Source organism: Myiozetetes cayanensis, unplaced genomic scaffold, assembly GCF_022539395.1.
Source record: "Myiozetetes cayanensis isolate MyiCay16 unplaced genomic scaffold, myiCay2020 scf5-8, whole genome shotgun sequence".
Taxonomy (NCBI): domain Eukaryota; kingdom Metazoa; phylum Chordata; class Aves; order Passeriformes; family Tyrannidae; genus Myiozetetes; species Myiozetetes cayanensis.
The window spans coordinates 61,043,901-61,065,579 of NW_026087742.1; the positions used below are offsets into that span (position 1 = coordinate 61,043,901).

The following is a 21,679-nucleotide window of genomic DNA, read 5'->3' on the forward strand; positions in this document are numbered from 1 at the left end:
GGCATTAATGTATCTTCAAGATTTTATTCTCTCTAAATTAAACATCTTTTAAAATAATGCATTATTTATTCCAATGTAATGTCTGTCAGGTCCCCTAGGTAAGACCTAATGCATGATTAACAGGTTGCAAAAACCCAACACAATTCAGTTTGTCAACTGAAAGTCTGAAGGAACAAAAGGGATTAAACAGCTTTTGGAAATGGGAATTAGGTTCTTATGAAATCGTTGTCCTTTATATCCTCTCGGAAGAGCATTTGTAAAGATTTAAATACAGCACGGGAAGCTCATTCCATCATTAACCTACCCACGGGGAGAAGCATTTCTCAAGGCGACTCAGCCGACTGACAGAGAGAAAGTATGGCAAAGCCAAAGCTGCAGCCACAGGCACCTTTCAAGCAGTTCAAGAGTATTCCCTCCACTGGTGCTGTCCCATACTTCAAGCAGGACTGTACTAATTGTCCAGGCTGCTGGACAATGCAAGTCTCTGACAGCTCCAATCTATTCCCAAGTAGCACCCCAATGGGGTCACTGGTGCCTGGGGTGATGGATTCTGGCCATTCCTCCCAGCTATGGAGAGCCATGGAAGGCAGTCTCCTCCTGCCTAAGGCCAGTTTTGGTGTACACGCCCTCCCAACGCACACTGGGCAGGAGTTGGGCCCACTTGTGCAGTGTCCCAAGCTTAATATTAGAGCAGGATCAGCAATCAGCCTAGCACCTGGGTCCAAGGAGCCCAGAAAGGACATTTCTGGAGGTAGATGATGACTGTGAAAGTTCCTTGACACCATGGTCCCCCTTCAAACCTTTGAACTATTCAAGTTACAGGGATCTGCTGCAGCCCACTTACCACAGCTTTCTGTACACACTTGGGAAGCATCTTCATACAAAGTATAAAACTCCGTATCCAGTTTCAGAGATGACTGCATTAGCTCACTTTATTCATTCTTGTAACATACTTCAGACTTCCATGAGGAGTTCTGCTAACTAATATCTAGTCAAAGACAAAAACCCCTAAGCCAATCCATGAAGACTAAGCAGTTCCATAACCTTCAAAATAAGTTCTTGAATTTTTTTATAGTATTTGATAGCAGCTTTTTATTGGTTACAAAACCTAAGCCCATATACAAAATTAGGAACACATTTAGATGCCTCTTTGAAAGAACGTTTTAGTCTATTTTAACTGATAGTTTAAAAAAATAATAAAAACAATGCAATTTTAAACACTGTTCTGAAAACGTAAAAGTGCAGCAATATACTTTGTTTCCTTTATTAACTATGAAATGGTGCAATCCCAATCAAAAGCTGATAAGGTCACAGCAGAAAGAACTGAGCAAACGCTTTGTCCCGCCTTACCCAGTTCTCCGATGTTCACTTTTAATGTAATGCATTGAGTGCAAGAAAAAGATCAAATCTTTACAGTAGTGGAAAACTGGTTTTTTCAGTATCAATTTGTATGTAATCTCTAGGATAACAGTGAGTGTAGGCTGAACCAGGTATCCATCAGTCTTTATGGTGTACAGAAGACTAGACTGAATTAGAAGGGAGGAAATATTTGTCCACAGTAACATCTGCTGGAACTCTAATTTCACAAAAACTTTGTGACCTTACCTAACTTTGACTTTTTATTGTTTAGTTTTTTAGCGAACACCACACAGTTTCAAGATTTTAGACTATAGTGTGTGAATAGGATGCAGTTACCATATGAAGCTTCAACTCAACTTCTGGGAAAAGAAAAAAGGCACAATGAACTTCAACTCAATTTTATGTGCACAAGAGTTGAAAAATCTGAGCCACCTTAAAGAGAAATTGATTCTAAAATTTATAAAACCTATAAATAATCAGAGGCCAAACCACTATATTAAAACAGATTATCTAGCAAGTAAAAATCTTGCAGTTTAAACATACGCTTGTATCCAGCTGAGATACAAGACAACTCACTCTTTAAAGTGGCTCCACCTTGGCAGATATATATTTAATGAATGCACACCTGCTATGTGTTGTTCATCAGTGGAAAAACAGCTGATCCACAAAGCTCTGATGGCATCTGTCCTTATCTTCATCACAGTAAATACAACCCACATCCAATAACTAAATTAGTTTAGATTTTTCTATCCCTTCACATCAATGCATTGGGAAATTACACCCAGTAAACAACAGCAACAAAACCAGTTTGTGTGATAGCTTACAGAATTTCAAAATTACCGATCTTCGCCCCAGCAATACCAAAATCCCTTTGAAAGTGACTGGGTCAGGCGATTTTCCAAAAGCAATGACTTCACATACCTTATATAAAGTTATTTAATGTGCGCTGCACATCAGGTTTATGCTGAATAACGGCAGCTTCCAGACAGCCTCACACATCAACCAGTTTGTATGTTTTTAATCACATGAATAAGATTTGAGACTAACTTCTGAATTACTCTTCCAATACTCCAAGAATGAAGCTTTTATGACGCTTCTAAGTAGTTGCTGGTTTGTTGCCAACCACATCATCATAAGCACTGGTTACTAAGTAAAAAATAGTTTAAGACTAAATTACAGTAAACATGAAAGCTCCACAGTTTAAACCCAATATAAATCAACCATATCCAATTATCAATTTAAAACAAAAGATATTGACTACTGAAAGTTGAAAGCAAGATTCTTTTTAACTAATACGTTTTTGGACAGAATTTTTCTTCTACAGTCTGGGACTCTTGCTTTCAGCTTAAACAGAAGTTCAAGTCCATAACAGGTTGTAGCTCAGGTAAAATACCATGCACAGCATTTGATTACTTCAAAACAGCAGGAACACACAGGCTGAAGTGAGTGGTCAAATAGGGCTCGCTGTTCTCAAAAATTAGGTATAATGGCAAAAGCTTTACCAGTCCAAATCTACAGTTCATTCTCCAACCCTGGTTTCTGAGGCAGTTAATGAACAAACATCAATTACTGATAGCTGAAGTAGTTTTTCTGTTTGTTTTAAACTTAAGTGTTTAATCAATTGCCAAGTGTTGTGTTTTTATAAGTTACTTTTATTTCAGTTTCACCAATGAAATTCATTTGGCTTGCATTTTTGAATCTATTCTTCCACATAAAAGTATATGAAAATATGTTTGTGGAGGATGATGATGGAGGCTCAGAGCAAACTGGGCCCCTGTAAAGTCTTCCAAAATGTATGCATCATACCAAAGTGTCTTGATCCACAGCGCACCATTTTCCAAAGAAGCTACTTTTCCGTGGAAAGCCAATGTGCCACCACTATGGAATATTCTTAACAAAACTGCAGATTGCGGTTTTCAGCATGTGGCACCAGGAAAAAGGCAAAAAAAGGTAGTTGGGACTGTTAAAAAGAATTCTGAAACAGTTTAAGAGATCATGCATATGCATTTACAGTCCATGTGATAGTGATGTTTGGCAACTGCAAAGTGACCGATACATGGCTTGCTTTAGAAGCATCAAAACGAAGAGGCATGTGTGTCTTGGAGCCTTTTGTTTCTTCACTTGGTAGCCATCTGGTGGTGCTTCGTACTGGTGTGGGACAAGAGAAGCTGCACTTTTTTTGAACTTAAAAATTGAATTCTTTCGTTTGAAGGTTGGCCGTTGGGTCAAAGTTGTAAGTACCTCCTTGAGTGGCTTCAGGAATGAGACTGGGGTCTTCATCGATCTACAAAATACAACAACAAAAACACATGAGAGAGAGGCTGATTCCCTGCACAATTTGGTACATGTAGAAGAGATTCACAAATGTTCGTATTTTCTTTTTTTAAATTATTTTTAATATTATTGCAATAAAATTAGATCATTTTTTCCAATTCAATTCCTCAAATATGTTTTAAAAGAACAAACATCAACTCTGTTCTAGTACCATCAGGGAAACAGAAAATTATAATGGTTAGGGACCACGCTGCTGTTTGGTCAAAGTAGTTGCTATTTTAGCTGTGCAGTTTAATTTTCAATGCCAATTTTTAGTACTTCTGGAGTTGGCTAATCACTAGTTGTGAATTCCAAAATTAGTTTTGTACTTTCTCCCATTTTCCTTCAACATGAAAATACTTTTTTATCAGCAGCTGATAGAAATACTTATATAAAGCTTAAAAGAGTCCTTAGTATCTCCTATCAGAATCTGAAGGATTTAGAATTCCTCATTTCAGAGCAGTTTTATATAGCTGTCATAAAGGCAAGCTGAATTTGGTTTTAAACCAAAAGCATTTCATTGCTCTAGGGATACAGTGAAAGGCATCAGTAGCCAACTTCACCCAGCTTCCTCAGAGCTGCTAGAATATAGGTATTTACTGCCTCAAGGAACAGCAAATAACGTATTCAGTAGCATCAATATGCACAACTTCAAGCCCTCAAAATCCTCCTCAAAATCACCACCTTTTCTCTGAGCCTCATTTGAGACTGTGCCATTCTGAAACAGGTAAGATCCCTTGTGTGGGGGGTCTAAATAGGTTTCTGAGACCACCTTGCAGTGGTGCGGACATCAGAACTGACTCACCTATCAGAACTGACTAAAATCTTTTGTTTATCTTTATTTTGGGTGACAATACCTAAACTGAGGGGAAGAGATTAAGGCTTTTGGTGGCAGCAACAATCCGCAGGAGGAAGCACGGGACACGTCATGCCCACATGAAGATTGAATCCCGTTTCAGAATGCTTTGCAAAATGTTTGTGAATTGATACATTAGCAATTTTGTCTGGTGTAGAGATACTACAAAGTAACACTACCTAAGTTCACCTGCCTTTAACACAAGAAACTAAAGTCAGGAAGCTGTTAGTGCCGGTCCTAAAGTACACACGTGTGCCACTTTACAGGGCTCAGCAAAGGAGCAGATGGAATTAACAATGAAGGGACATCAAGCAGCCAGCAACATCTAATGAGAATACAGAAGATCCTGAAGTCCATGGGTACTACGTCTTAACACTACCAAGCAGGGCAACATAATCAGTCTCTTGTCTTCCTAGGGCAATTTGGAGATTCCTCTCCCTCTCCTCTCTTCTCTCGTCTTCTCTTTTTCTTCTCACCAATCCTCAAACAACAACGGTTATTTTCCTACTTACAGCTACTGCCCGACAATTTGCCTGGTTTCATGTTTTGACTTTTGTCTCCCAATCATGGAGTTTCTACAATTTTGAGTTTGAGAAGCTCCAGAAAGTATAGTAACGGTATAAATGATAATCTGAAGGAAAGTCTTGCTCCTGATTAAAGGAGGCATATTCAGCTGATCAGGCATAGATTTAAATGTGTTAATGTAAAAAGTAAATGCACAAAATGGGAGTACTATCCTCAATGGGGTATTTTTCCATGAACACCAACTAGACTGTGCTCTTCAGTGAGATGCAGAAGTCTCAGAGCCATTATGGAGACTTTAGGACACTGCTCAGAGAATCATTACAGGCATAGGGAACTTCTCATGTATCATAACTTCTGCTGAGTAACTTCCCAATCACATGCTGGGCCCATCTATCGAGTCCTGAAGTTAGAGCTGGCATCTGGAGAGTTCAATTTAAGAGAAGAATTGAAGACATAGTTCTGCTAGGCTGCAGAACCCTGGATGGCCCAGAAAAGATAATTTGTCTTCAAACTGCTTGTTGAAGTGCTTCTCAGGGCCTTGCAAGCAGCCAATAGCAGGAAGAGCTAGAACCAAAAGGTCAAAATACCTAATCTGGGTGCAACAAAATACTGGATGGCCTAGATCCATCAGCTGCAGAAAGTATTAACAGTTTTGATGACTCTTTTCAATGAAGAATCCAGACTGAGCAAATACAGAGCTGAAATACAGAAACTATCTTAAAGTAAGGATCCGCTGCCCCCTCCAAAGACTGATGTGTGAGAAAGTAAAAAAGGAGAGACAGAGAACTGTTTAGATTCTAATCACAAGTAATTATATGTCAATTTACAGGTCAGTGTGACAAAATTAGGTCAGCGTCATCAATTTATCAGGCAAAACTAGAGCAGTCCTCTTGATGTTGCTGAAGAAAAGTCCTGATATTGGAGAAACTCTTCAAATTGAGGGAAACCATATTGAACAAGGAGCAGGAAAACTGACTTTCCGGATAACATGTGTTCATAACAATTGTAACTGAGGAACAATGACAATGTACTTAAATAAGCTAACAGCACAGTGCATATACTCTGCCATCTTTAACATACTTACATCATCACCAGAGAAATACTGATCTATGATTTCAAATGCTAGTTTATAAATGTCTTCATTCTCATGCTGTTGCAAGGCTTCAATTTTCTCTAACCCTGGATAAAAGAAAATGGAGAAGAGTTTTATACGTTTAAACCAGAGTTACTGACCACTTAGAAGAAAATAAGAAAAATTATGAAACATTACTACTGAAACATACTAGAATAGATGTAGCTCATTTGAAAATATTACCTACACAGCAGCTATCTGAGAGGAAAAGAAGTTTGTGAACTTTTCATGCTATGGAGTCTTCCATTTTATGAACAAAGGAATCTTCTCTGTTTTTAGCTAAAACTCTCTCTATTTTCTAAGACTTCTTTATACTACATAGCTTTTGGTTTAGTCGTTGTGCTTTCTACGCACCACCAAAAAGAAGTGTCTCCATTTGTGTGTTGCCTATGAGTTTCAAACATCACGGTGACAAAGCCTCACACTCAGAGAAGCTAAAATACTAGTCCTATTTTCAAACCACACGTGGAATAACACAAGGGAAAAGCTTCCAGTCTATTACATTCTTCAGTATCTCTACTAAATACATTAATTAGCATGTGTTACAACTTGGATTACAATATCAAAAAGACTCTTCATCATGCTTTGATCTGTTGATGAAATTATGATCCTAAAACTGCTTCCAAGGCAATGAACTGGAACAAGAATTGTGTGTTTTACTACAGGACAAAGTATGTGCAATTATCAAATGAAAAAAATGAAAAAGTGAAATTCTTATTTAAGCCTAAAACCCTAAAAAATACCTAAGCTACAGAAAACTCCTTTAAGAACTGACCATCTTTAACACATGACCATCTCCAAACCAAACTAAATAGGAAAATAAAAGTAATTTTTCTCATTAAAAAAGTCTTGCTTGTTTACTCAAATAACCTGTGTAAATAATGCTGCAGTAAACATCAACAGCAGTGAGGGGAAGACAGAATATCCAGCAAATCAATTTTTTTCAAAGCCTAATAAGGTCTTACCTCCACACTCTTCTATAATTTCAGCTATTGTGCTAGCCTCATCACCAGCCATTATCAGGATGTTTTTCAGGCCATCCAGCACCACCTGTACCACTTGAGAATCCTTTACTGAGAGCAGATTGCAGAACGGTGGGATTACATTTTGCTGTACAAGGTATTCAACCTTAATAATTAAAAAACAAAAAGTGCTTTCAACATCGTGCTTCTTACAAATGGCTGCACGTGCAACATTTTAGTGACAAATTGAAATCCCACTACACATACCTGATCTTTTCTCCCACTTATTGTCAAATTGCTAATTGCCCAAGCAGCTTCCTTTTGTGTTCCAAAGTCCCCCTGAAAAATAAAATTATTAGCTCATTAAAATTAGCATGGAAACATCTGTCAAACTTATTAAAAATCACAAACTCCTCATGTCAGATTTATAAAAAGAGGATGACAAATTGCATAGCTGATAGTTTGACTGACCTTAGCCAGCTGGTGTATGATCATAGGGATTAGCCCAGCATCTATTACAGCCTGAACTTGTTGCTGGTTTCCTGCTGTGATATTGGAAAGGAACCAAACTGCTTCCTACAATAGGAGAAAACAGAAAAGCAAAACACTTCTAAAAACTAGTGAACAGATGAAAAAAAAGAACCCAATCAAACCAAACCATTGCAAAACCTAAAACCATACCATGACCAATCATTAAACAGGCCTCTTCTCCAGTAGCACTTCTAGCACACAAACTTTTATTGCACTATGAAAGCCAAACATGCAGGGAATCAATGTAAAATTGATATGATTAAATCACAGGGCCAGACTTTTTTTTACTTAAGGAGTGTCTCCATACATCAGAAACAATACCGACTGAAACCTTATACCCACTTTGCACTGCTGGAGTCACAGACACGCTTTAAACTTTCAATCAGTTTTGCAAAGAAAATAGGAAAACTGGTAAAGCCTCATAAAAAAAGGACTTATCCTGTAATCTGACTACTGACAGCTCAGTAGTAGCTTTCTGTCATGATACAAGGAAGACTAACTCCACATCCCATTTTCTTCCTGAAACATGAAGTGATGCTCACAAAGCTCATTCAAGTATCAGACAGGACTGTCCTGTGCCTTTGCTCAGCAGTTACTCCTTCTGGAGGTTCATTCACACAGCTAAAATCTATGTCATGGAAGTTAAAAATTCCTGGTTACAAAGGGGGATACTTGTCAAGGCAATCCAGTACATCTCAAAGAGGCTCCAATCTTAAATAAAAGTCAAACAGATGTGTCAAGCAGCCAACTATGAATCACTGCAGGAAAAAAACATAATGGGTTTCCACTTTTTTAGGGAGGTGTATCTTGCTTTTATTTGTATTTGCCCTCACAATATACACTTGAAACAAAATTCAAAGCACTTCTAGACTCCTCTTACATAAAAACAATTCCTTGGCATTCAAAAGAGCTCTTCATCATTCTTTTGTGAGCGCGAGAAGGGCAGAAAAAATAAATCACATCAGTTTGACTGTCAAAGATAACTTCTTCAAAGCTCTTCATAGTTGACAAGGCCTGAAGAAACAGAGATTCCTCACAAACAGATTTTGCCTCAATTGTACATACACTAACTGAGGGAGTCATGTAAGCTCAACCAAAAAGCCTCCTCCTCAGCCAGCCCCATCTTTGCAGTGGAAGATGGCACAATGAGTAAAAAAAAAGGCAAATAACAGGAAATATAGCTCTGGAAAAGAGGGCCCTGATCACATTGTTTCATCTGACTTTCCCTATTCCATCCAATCTTTGCGGCAGTGACTACGCCTGCCAAAAGGAAGGAGAGGAGATTCAGGGACAATTTTCAGAAAAGCGCAGTGGTATACCCTCCTTCCTTGAAGGTGAAGATGGACAAGAGAACAAATTTCACTATGAAAAGGTGGAGTGGAAAAACTGGATCACTCTTATACAAATCACTAGACTCAACCAAAAGTAAAGAGCCTTTATTTATGGAAAACAGTAACTGAAGTTATCCACTTACTCACTTTGCAAATGAAAGGAAAAAGTATCACACTCCGAAGCAAAAACCATCAGTCCTCCCAGAAAGCATGAGGCATCAACACCAATGCATGGATATTCTCTATGGATGTTTGGTTTCAGCCCTAATTAAGCACCAGCCTCAAAGATTGCAACTTTATACAAAATTGCTCACATGCTGGAAGTAATAGTTGTAAGAAATGCTTCTGTAATATTCCACATGTTACTGCATTATTTCTTCAACAAAAACATTAAGTTAGGAAGAAACAAATCATACCTTGTTTATCTTCTCTTTTGGATGCGTCAGGAGATTTGGGAAATAAGACAAAACATCACAATTGAGAACAACTTGTGTCTGCTCATCAGTACCAGTTACTATGTTGCCTACTGCTCTCAGTGCTGCTGTCTGAATATCCAAAGTGGGAAGGAAAAAAAATTGCATGTTAAAGACATTGCTGTTACTTATGCTAAAACAAAGATAATTTTAAGATGTCTCTTTATAAAAAACACTTTGCAAAATGCAATTTAGCACTTAATTCTCTGAGCTACATCACAAAAATGGGTACTGTTTCATCAAAAGAGAAACACACAGCACATCACTGAATAAATGCACTGCAGCCCAACTCAAAAAGTGTATAGATTAGAAATTTAAAGAATATTAAAACAACAGACGATTAATCCATCATGTATCTGATCTATGTTACAATTACAATAGTGGCTGCTAGACTCTGACTATGTCTGCCAACACTGCTTACTTCTCCATTCATTTTCCACTAGGGCATTCAAAACATCATGATTAATTTTCTGAGTCTCCGTTGACTTTCAGTAGTGGACTTTGTATCTTTATGCATTGGTCAGTAAATGCCTTACAAGTGACAGAATACTGGAGAGACTCTTTTTCATCAGGTGAACCAGTCTGACAAATTTCAAGACAGCCAAGTCTCATCCAAAGTACAAACTAAACAAACACATAAAATGCACAGATACACAAAAAACCTCCCCATTACAGCCGTTGGTTTATAAAAACCAAGCACACATTAACTAACTTTTAGTTTCCCTTTGTCTTCGAAATTAATCAAACAAGCTCAGTCAACCTACCTTTCATAGCTAATTACAAAATTACTTTACCAAAAGGACTCAGCATCTGCAAATATTTTAACATTCAAAAGGTCCTAAAATACTAGTTAACTACCATGAGCTCTTCAGACAGAATATGCACTAGCATGTACGCAGCAACAGAAAGAGCACATATAACTTGAATTCCAGAAAAGTTTAAATCTGTTGTCATTAAATATTTTAGGCACCCCTGGTAATCACACAGTTAATGTTTAACCTGTCACTTTACTTAAAACTTTATCAGAACTGTTTTGCTTGAGTTTTCTTTCATTTTAATAATCTTTTTTCCCCCAGTGTAGGTAACACTTTTTGTTCAGTTTTACCTGCACAAAATGTAGCTATAAATGCTTATCTCAGTAACTCCACTAATAAATGCTCTAAGGTACGTTTTTTAGCAAATAGTTTACAAAAGACTACCCAAGAGCAAATGAACCAGACTTACTTGAACTTTAACCTCCTGATGACTCAGAAGGGGAACTAGGAAAGGTACAACTCCAGAATCAATCACCATTTGTATCTGTTCATTTCCACCGTCTGTTAAGTAGGACAAAGCCCAAACAGTGTCCACAAGAATCTACAAATTGGAGAGAACATGGTTTACACATGGAACAGAAAATCCATATAATGGAAACTTAATCTAGTGAACATTCCATATATTTGAGGGTGGGGAGAAAAAGCATGCAATTTGGTTAAGAAAAACTTAAACATGATTACAATGAGACCTAATCAGTAAAATGCTAGATTATGTACAACTATAAAAAATAGGGTCATTTGTTCCATCATAGCAAATTCTACACATTCTCTCAAATTCCTTTTTAATTAAATACCACATTTTGGGGCACAAAGTGACAGCATACATCATCTCACAAAGGTACACTGTTGGGCTTGATTTGCATTTACAAGGTAGACAACCAGCTCAGGTAAGTAGTTGTGCTAGTAACTTCCTGAAGAAAATACCAACCCAGCCTCCTTAGCACTGCTATAATTTGTTAGCTGTGCTATCTTTTGATTATGGAATTTATAATTTCCTTAGTCTCTAATGCATCTATCTACACCTTAGCGTTTCTGATCTAGTGCAGTTCTCAAGTGAAACCGCACTTTTTCTGCCTTCATACTAAGAATAAAATCCACAGCAAAAAAAGGAGTTCTTATACCAAGTAAAGAACTAGCAGATATTGTAAGGTAGCAACTACTCAAGTGTTCAAGCAAAGCAAAACCCACAGAGAAATGCCTATCCGGCAGGGCAATCTGAGTATCCTAAAGAAATTAAAGACTAAGTCATGGATGACTTGGTAAGGATGATTTGAAAGCCCTCAAAAAAAGAAAGGTACACAAGTTACAGTCATTGAAAGGTAGTATCTGAAGCAGAAACAAAGCCAGCAGAAAGAGGGATATCACATCACATAGAGATGATGTTAGGAACTGCAGGAAGAGAAATCTAGACCCCACAAAGGACATCATCTTTTGAGGTACTAGGATCTAGTGTATTTTTAAAATAGATACCCACTTAAAATTTACAGCTATGAAGACAGCTGAATACTGCAGTACTGGAAACATAGGAAGGACTTCACAGTCCTGCCCCACAGGCTGCTTCCACCCAGCTGCAGATGCCAGCCAGCACAGACCTAATGCTCTCTTGACACAGCCTGCTGCTGCCCTCATCTCCTATGCTGCAGGGACAGCAGAATGTGCTGCAGTGGAGCCACTATCGCAGCAGAAGCAGTGAGAGATGGTGCCTCACCAGTTTGCTGCCCCACAACCCTGTTGGTGACGAGAGCAGCAGCCGCCAGAAGTGCTCACAGGACTGTGGGCTGACCTACCTGCATCACTGACTCATCTCCAAAGATAGGTTTGCTGCTCCAGTACAGAGAGGCTGGGACCAGACTGGTACCTCCAAACTAGCACCTGACTCTCAGGATCAAAATGACGGACACCCTAATTGAGATCAGTCAAAACCTGGAATCACAGATTCTCACATCTACTTCAATAAGCTCTCATACAATCATTGCTTGCAAAAGCTTTCAGATTTGGCAGGGGAAAACAGCCTATAGGTTAAAAGTATATTTGGCTTTGCTATGTATTTCCATTCAGGTTTGTCCAAGTTACGCATTGAAATGTCACCATGTGCTCTCTCCCACTCATTACACTGGGAAAACCCTGGCAAAATCCCAGATTAAACTGTGCAGATATTTCGTGGAGCCAAGCCCACTTCACCATTAAAAGAGCAGCAGAAATACCACTACTACAGCATGGAAGTAACGAACAACAGTTCCACCAACCTTATCCTTTATCCCCAGACCCACCACAAGAGTTCACTTCTTTCTTCCCTAAATTAAAGGATCACTATAGGGATTACAAAGTCATGACAGGAGAAGAAGAGCAGCTCAGTATCCTTAGTTACAGAGATCTTGTTTCTGAAGTCCCAATGTAAGGCTTTAGGAAGTAAGTCCACACTTCCAAGGACCTTACTTGGAAAAATACAGGTAAACACATGGAGCAGGAATGTGGGAAGTACTGAAGGTTTAGTGTATAAACATGAAGGTTGTCAAAGGTGCCAGAAAACAATAATTTATTGCTGTTTATTTAAATGTATTTTCACATGCTATTTCTTCAGTGAACAGGTTGCAAAGTCAGGCACCCAAGAGGTTACAGAAGTCAGGTTTACACTTACAATATTTGATTGATATGTGGAATTGGATGTATTTTTTTACACATGCATTATATATCCTCTATGCAAAATTATAAATTGGGACAGAATTAAAGTGAAGCTCATGGTAAAGCTGGCACTTTCATTTTATAGAGCTCAGTTCTGCAAGATAGGATTTTTTATCATATTTCTAGTGTAAAGGATAAAAAAATCCCCACTTTTAGAAAAGGTATTTCAGAAATGTATTTGCACTTTCTTTTTCGTGTTCTGAGGGTCTACAGTTATATTAGTCTTCATATTTAAATGTGTATTTACTACTTAATTATGAATAAACTAAGGCACAAAACCAAGTTTGCTACTTAAACACAACCCTGCAGCATTTTCTTTCTAGAGAAAACAAATAATCTAAATATCAAAAACTTTGGAAAGTACTTACGTTTATATCTGTATGGTAAATGAGAACACACAATGCTGGCAAAATCTGAAAAGAAGTTCATCAGTCATTACAGTAGAATAAAACTAGCGGTACAATCAAGAATCCAAGTACTGCAGTCACAATTTAGCTTGAGTCTGCATTAGCATATTGTATTCACACACTTCCCAGCAGCTGGTCAATCCCTCAAAGTACGGACAAAAATATGTGTATTGTATTTAAAATTTGTAAAAATATGAGACAGTACTATATTTCAGACACACAAGAGTGCAGATTGTATTTTGAGGGAAAACAAGCAAACAGAGATAAGATACACGCCTGCTATTTTGAAAGCTTTGTTACCACATACAATAAAAATCATTAGCCTAGTATCAACACACGCAACCTCTTGGATTAGTTTTATTTTTATAATCACATATGGAGAAAATATAAAACCAAGCTGTGGTAAGACTGCTTAGAACAGAGGTTTTTATTTAGTAAAGTATTACATGTAAAAGCTTCTCTGTTCTTTGCTTCACTTTAAAAATGTCACTAAAGTTTAGTTAACAGTATCATACTTCACATGGCTTCAAAAACTTTACCTACACTTTCGAATTTATCTTAAAAGAACTTTACTTACATTACAACTATAGTTCTAGTGAAATAGCACCATTTTACTAACTGTGTCTGTTCTATAAACACAGCATTTGCTCTGTTCACCAGTTTAAAAGGGTTTTCAGATGCTTCTCGTCTCAGGCATTGACTGCTAATCATTGACAGCTAGTCAAAACACAAACTACACTACATTCATTAGTTTACTTACATTTGCTCTTACTGAGAATTACATTTGAATACTTTCATATACAGAATCATATTTGTAGCCTTTTTTAAAAAATAAAAACATGAAATGCTGAGTACGTTAACACTTTCTTATGTGTTAATTTTTTGTTGTGTCCATTTTAGTGTATATCTCATCAGTTTTCAGTCTTGCTCAGTTTCAGATATTACAAATACCTTTATTAGGGCCTTAGCAAGAACCACCAAATGGGTCATTTAACAACTGGTAAGTGGCACAATACATGTGCACAGTGACAAAAAGCATGCATAAATTCATACAATTGGTCTCTAGCCCAGAGTATAAAAAAATCATCTCTCTTGTAATTCTTTATTTACCTCCTGAACTGTCTCCATAGGCGGTGGGGGGTCCTTATTCCTGCAGAGATTTACAATGACCCATGTGACGTTCCGAAGGAAGGTGATGGGAATGGAGGGATTGATGAAGGACAGAAGAGGTTTGACAACTCCCAGTGATATGACATAATCTCTACACTGAGGACCATCACCTACAGAAATGAAAATTGTTGTAAAAGAAATTACATTAAAAATGGAAAATCTTGAAATGTATGCAATGACATGTTGGGATACTGAAATTCTATGTTTCCTCACCAGTAGTCTAATACTAAAAGGTGCTGCTTAATTAAATATACATACGTACAGTTATGTATGTATATTTTAGGAGACACAAAATTTATCCTGTTAATATTTTGCATAGCAAGTGATACTGTTATTTAGAAAAAAAAGTAGGAGGTACATATATGATTCTGGCCACATTACATATTAAAAACAATTATATCAAGCCACAGAATTTAGAGGAAACATAGTCTCATATGATAATGCCAATGTTTAAAAAGTCAAATTCTAAAATGAAATGCTCCCTGAATTCAAATCATTAAAACAACAAGAGTTACCTATAATATTTCCGAGAGCCCAGACAGCTTGCTCACAAACATTCTGGTGTGGTGAATGAAGTAGTCTCAAGAAGAGGGGTACTGCATCTGCAGAATGCAAATATTGGATTTATCTTATACTGAAACATGGTATGTGCACAGTACTTCCAATGATTTATACAAAACACTTTCTGCACTGTGCTTTATTCATGTTTCTATTATGATGGACATTTAAAACCTCAGTTAAACATTTCCATATATATCTAAAGAAGGGAAAAAACAGACTTAAGAACAGGCAGCTATTAAAAGACAATGCTCCCCACACTTAAACATTTCCCCATATTTGTCAAAGTGAAATGCAAGACCCTCAAGTATGCAGGTGTGAGGTTTCTTGTCCTGGTAATTCAGACTTTCCAGGTATCCATATCCAAAATCCCAGCAGAATGACATGCCTACTTGTGCAAACCTGCTTCATATCCTGACTTTAAGAAAATAGCTTCCTCCCAAGAGGTGGCTATAGTTAGTTTCCATATGCAGTGAAGATTTACATCCATCTGCCAGTACTAAGACACATTTTAATTTGCTCTTATATAACGCCGGCAACATACCAGATTAAAGAAGTGGTACTGATTTTAGATATTATTCTCTGTGGAATTAAATACATTTAGTAGAGCTAAGAAACCATCCCTCTACTATTCCCATGCACTACTTTCCTTCCGACAACCCATTCCATTTGAAAGACAGTCATTCTTGCAGCAATTTAAATCTATGTATGATCATACTCATCCTATAGTCTTTCTAAGTAAAATAGACCTATTTATAAACTGTTAAAAAAGTATTTTTCTTGCAAAAATAGCTTCAGAAATTTAAATAAATTGCAATACAATCTGTGAGCAACTGTGAATCAATATTCTGTTGATCACGTAACATGTGATAATAAGCCAAAAAGCCTTGATGTATTTTCCTGAAAAATACAGAGCAATGAAGAATGAAGACAACCTAAAATTCCTTCCCCACCCTAGATGAGTAGTTCACCAATTGCTTCTAACTGACAAGCTAGGAGAGACAGCAGCACACTGTTGCTTAAGAACACTCACTCTTCTTGTAACAATCATCCCACTTCCATTAGCTCAAGTGCAATATTTTAGCTTCCTTCTCAGCGATTAACAAGATTACACCTCAGTCATATGTGCATTCTACATATTTCAGAGAGGAGGGTCAACTATGTAGTATATATTAAGACTGCAATCCTAGTATGCTTTCAAAACTGGGAATGAAATTATTTCATATCAACACTCAGGCAGGAGGACAACCTGAGAGAGCATGAGTTGCAGGTTGTCTGACCTACTGCTCTCAAGAAAATTAATTACTCCTGCTCCAAATTGGCTCCTGCCAAGAAGCTAGTCTGTGTATATAGTACATCTCCTTTGTTGGGCCTTCCAACTTCCATCTGTCCCTCTTGATTGCAGGAGGCTGCCTCTTTTGTATTTAGACTGCACCAGCCTCTTCTGTAGCTGCAAGGATCTGTTGCTTTGTTTCCTCAAACCATCCCTTATCTAAAGGGAGAAGAGCTGGGAAGCTGTTTTCCCTTACTTATCTCCCAACCAAAGCTGGGAAGACTAAACTTCCATTTTCTCTTCATGAGTAAAGCTGAAAATGCTTTTTGCTTCTTTAAAATCATTCTATTACATTTTGCTCTTTTCAAGCATTAACTAAACAGATTTTGGGAGACACATATCTCAACTTGAACTTCTAGTAATTGTTCAGGTAACAACAATGCTTTCAGCTTTGCTGTTCATATTTTTATTCTACTTTAATTTTTTTCTTAGATTTTTTCCAGATTTTTTCCTGCAAAGCTAATACTATAAACAGCCTTTCTGTTAGATTCATTCATTCAAACAGGATAACATTGTGGGACACAACAAAGGAAGAAAACAATGACTAGCCAGTGAACAAAGTTGAGAAGGAAGAAAACACCTGGGAGTAGAATTTCAAAGATATTTAGACACCAGAAAAACAATCTAAAAACACAGTTCCCCAATCACATCAGGAATTTTTGAAACAAACTCAAGATATTGATTTTTTTAAAAAGGCTTTGGATTTTTATCCAGAGCTCATTTTGATAAGCATTCTTATTCTATTGCTCCTGTACAGAATCTAACAATGAATGAGATATTTGATTAGCTATGAAAACATACAAACCAGATTTTGATTTGAAAGGTAGGCTCATACACTTAAAAAAAAAATCAAACAACTGAGTTATTGTTTTCCAATAAAAAATGGGAATATGAATAAGCCCAGACAATGTATTATATATTTGCTTATCTATAGTCTCCTGTTTAATGACAAAACGTTGTAATTACCATAAAGGTGATTGCTTTCAGATAATGTGCTGATACATAAAAGCTATATATATAGTAATGAAAAATTTATTTGATTAATATATCTTCAATTATCTTTAGAGTTTCTTTCCTGTTTCTTTTCAGTTTCTTTCTCATTGTCTGATTAAGCAAGAAATGAAGGTAGCACAACAAATGCTGTGTGTACAGGACATATTAATCATGCAGTCAAGGAAAGGATGGTAATTTTTTAACTGTTTCTTTAAATGTGCAACCTTACATAAGTGTATGTATTTAATAAATTTAATAAGATTTATGAACACACCTTTGAGGTAGAAAGAATTACTTCCTAACCTAAGTTTTAGCCATAGAGCAATTAGTGGTACATGATTTCAGAAATCAAAATGAGAATTAGAAAGGACTAACATTCTGTCACATTCATTTTATCATCTGTCATTCTCTGTCTTCTTTATGGGAAAACCAAGTCTGGGATCTTTAATATTAATCCTTAGAGACAAACAGATTAGTGTTTAGGAGCAAATGTTGAAATTTTTAGAAAAAGAGGACAGGCATGTATTTAATATTTTAATGGTTTTATAACAAATAGCATTTGTTATCCAAATACTCCCTTTTCCCCATAATATCCACCCCCCTCAAAACCCTCCCAAACTGTAATACTTACTAGACTGTACAACAGCTTGAGTCTGTGCAGAAGTGCCTGATGCTATGTTAGTCAATGCCCATGCAGCTTCAAATTGTAATGAAGGACTGTAATGAAATAATTTTATAGTAGTAAGTTGAAACATGATCTGAAGACTATTTTATGTTTCATTTCAGTATTACTAGCTGAATCCACCCTGAGATATACATTTAAGCAGTTGCACTGTGTAAAATTTAAAAAAAACAACCCTCTGTACCTGGATATTTCAGGGAAAATCTGTAAGAAAAAAGGAGACCATGCATTCTATGACTTTCTGTAAACCATTCATCATTCTGAATTAATATTTGTAATAAAAAAAATCCAAACAACCAACCAAACTCGATTCTTCTAACATTATATCCTAGATCAAGTGCAAGCTGGTATACTGGGATACAGAAATTTTTCTGCTCCATCACAGACAAAAGGAAAATCTAGCACCTGTATTAAAAGGCAGCATCATATCTGTATTAAATCGGACTTATTAAATGCAGATAAAATTAGTTACAAATATCATGAAAGCTGGAGTGACAGCTCTTCCAAGATCTCTCTTAACTGTTGTCTATGCCAACAGCAATTCACTAAAGGAGGTTCCATGAAAACTGTTGTTCAAGCAAATGCTAAAGGTTAAGAGTTCTGGAAGCCACAAGAGAGTTTACAGTTTGTGGTCATTGGCATAACAGCAAGTCTGGCTTTAGGAGGAGCAGAGAATACTTATCGTTAAGTGACTGATTTTCATTTCCATGATTTTTCTGTCTTTATCAATCATGTTTTAGTACCTGCTTATTACATAGTACCTGTTTATTACACCTGCTTTTTTTGTGTATTAATTTCCAAAGCATGTTAAGATTTTATTAGGGATGTTGAGTTCAACTTTTAAAGACTTATTAAACATTTGCAAAGGTAAATCATGCAAAAACTAGTAGAAAATTCAAATTCAAAGAATTTTCAGAGCACTGAACCATCTACTTCTAGAGCAGGCAGGCATTTTAAAAATGCTATCCTGATTTGAACATTATTGCCAGCTGCCTTATAAGCAACTGTTTTGTTAAACAAGCTAGAAAAAAAGCTACTCGCACTTCCTATTTTTGCAGCAACCAAAAAATACCAAATTGCATTTTTGAAGTTTCTAGCCCTCATGGCTGCAGAAATAACACTGAAATTGGAAATATTATAAATACATTAAAATGAAAATATTATAAATACATTTATGGCTGCCTGAGACCAGAGACAGGCTAAAACATTTACCTCAGATGTGTTAATCTCCATCTATCTGAATAAGGGGTTCATGCTTTGTGGAATATGGCATTTTTCTTACATGTAATTAAATTCTTGCAACTACATGCTCAATGTTCTCTACTTTCTTTACTGAAGCTCTTGTCTTCCAATAAAGAATCACAGCAGAGAGCATGCATGCTCCCCATGTTGTACCATCACATAAGAGAGCAGCAGAGAGTCAGAAGGAAACCCACCGTGCAGTGAGAAGGAAAGAAACTAGAAACTTAAGCTAATAAAGAGTGTATTCTGGAAAAGTCTCCTGTTCACAACCAGGCATGTTCTCTGCCTTCACACAAATAGACAAGACAACAAGTCTGAGGCAGGTTTCTTAAAAACAGTCAGTAAAAGACTGAAATATTCAAAACCAATGAGAAATGCAGTAAGGTTTTCTCCATTAGCTGGATATGCTCAAACAGGCTGTAAAAAATAAAATGACATTTCAGTGGCAGAATAAATAGCCCTGGAGAACGTATGATTTATCACCATGGAATGTGATCCACTGTGTCAGATTATATGGTGCTGTGAATCCTCAGTTTCATTTCAAATAATGAGATATTTTTTGGATGCAAGTTTCCAGTAAAGGCAAACATTTTTAAAAGAATACTTACTTATCATCCCTTTCTAGGCATTTTACCAGAATTGGTAAAATTCCTGATTTTATTAAGTCATCAATAGGTGGATTTCTGTCACTGGAGAGGAGTTTTCTGTGAAATTAAAAGTAAAGTAAGTAACTTTCATAATGAAAAACGTGTAGAAATCATGTTTCTCTATCTATTTATTTTTACCTTGCAGCTTGGACAGCACTCAGTTGGATCACCGGGTTGTCACTTGTGGCGTTCTGAAAAGAACCCCAACAAACAGTAAAAACTAAAATGCACAGAACACACACTTCTAGTTAAAAAAAATGTAAATGTAACATACCTGCAGTATAGCTTCTAGTGTTACGTTTTGCTTGAAAAGAAAAAAATGTGTTTTAGTAATTTTACTGCTAAATTATAGGTTTTTCAAACATTTAATACAATCAAATTAATTTTAACAGTAAATTCATTCATCAATTTGCTTTCAAATAACTGCAAGACAACAGAATACATTGTTTGGAGACATAACCAAAGTTTTAAAATAATTCCAGAATCAAGGAACTTACTGCTTTGAAGTCAGCATCAACATCAGAATCTTCTAAACTTTCTTCTTGAGGAACATTTCTTTTTTTCAAAAGATGTTCATCTCTTTTGTTCTGTAAAGGAACGACAGAAAATAAAGCCACTTTTAATGCTTATTAGTACATGCATGGTGGTATATAATGGACCCTTTCAACATATAAGTATAGATAAAATAGCCTTTTTTCTAATGGCATCTGTAACTGTAAACAGAATTTACCATATTTCAGCTGTAAGAATATGGCATCTTGATAATCACAGACAGACGTATGACAATCCATGACATTTGAATTAATAAAAACTTATGGTTTAGGGATCAGTTTTCTAACAGACATTTACGATACTCATAGCTCTGCATGACGTTAACATTTAGACACACATAACAGAAATTCTTTTCCAGTGTAAGATGAGTTTTCAGCTAAACCTGCTTGAAAGCTCCCTGGATACATCTATTTGCATCTTGTGTGTAAAGTAGCATCCTCCATGTACACTGGCACTTGCAATATTTCCCACTCACACAGAACACCCTCCAGTCTTAGCTACTTTAAGGAATTACAGATGAAAAAAATTACCTTTTCAGTGGTAAAGTACCCATTTAACATTTCTAATTTAACAAATTTGAAGACATAAACCCCTAATTTAAAAAGAAAGAAAACAAATCATCAGTTGTTTACACTTTTTTTACAAATTTAAAATGTATTAAAAGTACTATATCAAAAGTATGAAACTGTCTCTTCTAAATGTTAGGCTTTATGTTTTGTTTGATATGTCTAGAGGTACAAAGACAGAAGGGGCAAAGGAAGATGACACAGAATGTATATCTGAACACCTTTTTCTCTTTAGTTTTGGTTTTAGTAAGCGCACGAAGATTTCTTTGTTTAATGAAGCAAAATGTTGAAAAATAATAACAACCAGCTATAAGAAAGAATAGATAGCCAGCTATAATAAGAAATCTATTATACTAGCAAGGAAAGGCAGGCTTTTCAGTCTCCAATTATCTGATAACCAAACAGTACTGACTAAAGAGATTTTATTACATCATACCTTGTAACATATAAAAAAAGGCATTTAAACAGAACGATGTGTTCAAGACTCCCCAATATTTTATTTTATATTAAAAAAACCTCAGCAGCTGCAGGTCTAAAATTTCTGGGACTT

General features: G+C 36.4%; 1 protein-coding gene across 1 annotated transcript in view; it reads right to left on the reverse strand.

Moving 5' to 3' along the window:
- Nucleotides 1-1,072: 1,072 nt before the first annotated feature.
- KPNA3 (karyopherin subunit alpha 3) overlaps nt 1,073-21,679 on the reverse strand; it is a 50,083-nt gene continuing 29,476 nt past the window's right edge. The window contains exons 3-17 of the mRNA XM_050332464.1: nt 20,509-20,598; nt 20,286-20,315; nt 20,150-20,202; nt 19,973-20,068; nt 18,072-18,157; nt 15,072-15,158; nt 14,497-14,666; nt 13,348-13,392; nt 10,707-10,838; nt 9,426-9,554; nt 7,619-7,723; nt 7,415-7,486; nt 7,151-7,313; nt 6,138-6,232; nt 1,073-3,643 (exon numbers count right to left, since the gene is read on the reverse strand). Of these exons, the coding sequence (XP_050188421.1) occupies nt 3,545-3,643; nt 6,138-6,232; nt 7,151-7,313; nt 7,415-7,486; nt 7,619-7,723; nt 9,426-9,554; nt 10,707-10,838; nt 13,348-13,392; nt 14,497-14,666; nt 15,072-15,158; nt 18,072-18,157; nt 19,973-20,068; nt 20,150-20,202; nt 20,286-20,315; nt 20,509-20,598 (1,452 nt within the window). The 3' untranslated portion in view covers nt 1,073-3,544. The remainder of the gene's footprint in view (nt 3,644-6,137; nt 6,233-7,150; nt 7,314-7,414; nt 7,487-7,618; nt 7,724-9,425; nt 9,555-10,706; nt 10,839-13,347; nt 13,393-14,496; nt 14,667-15,071; nt 15,159-18,071; nt 18,158-19,972; nt 20,069-20,149; nt 20,203-20,285; nt 20,316-20,508; nt 20,599-21,679) is intronic.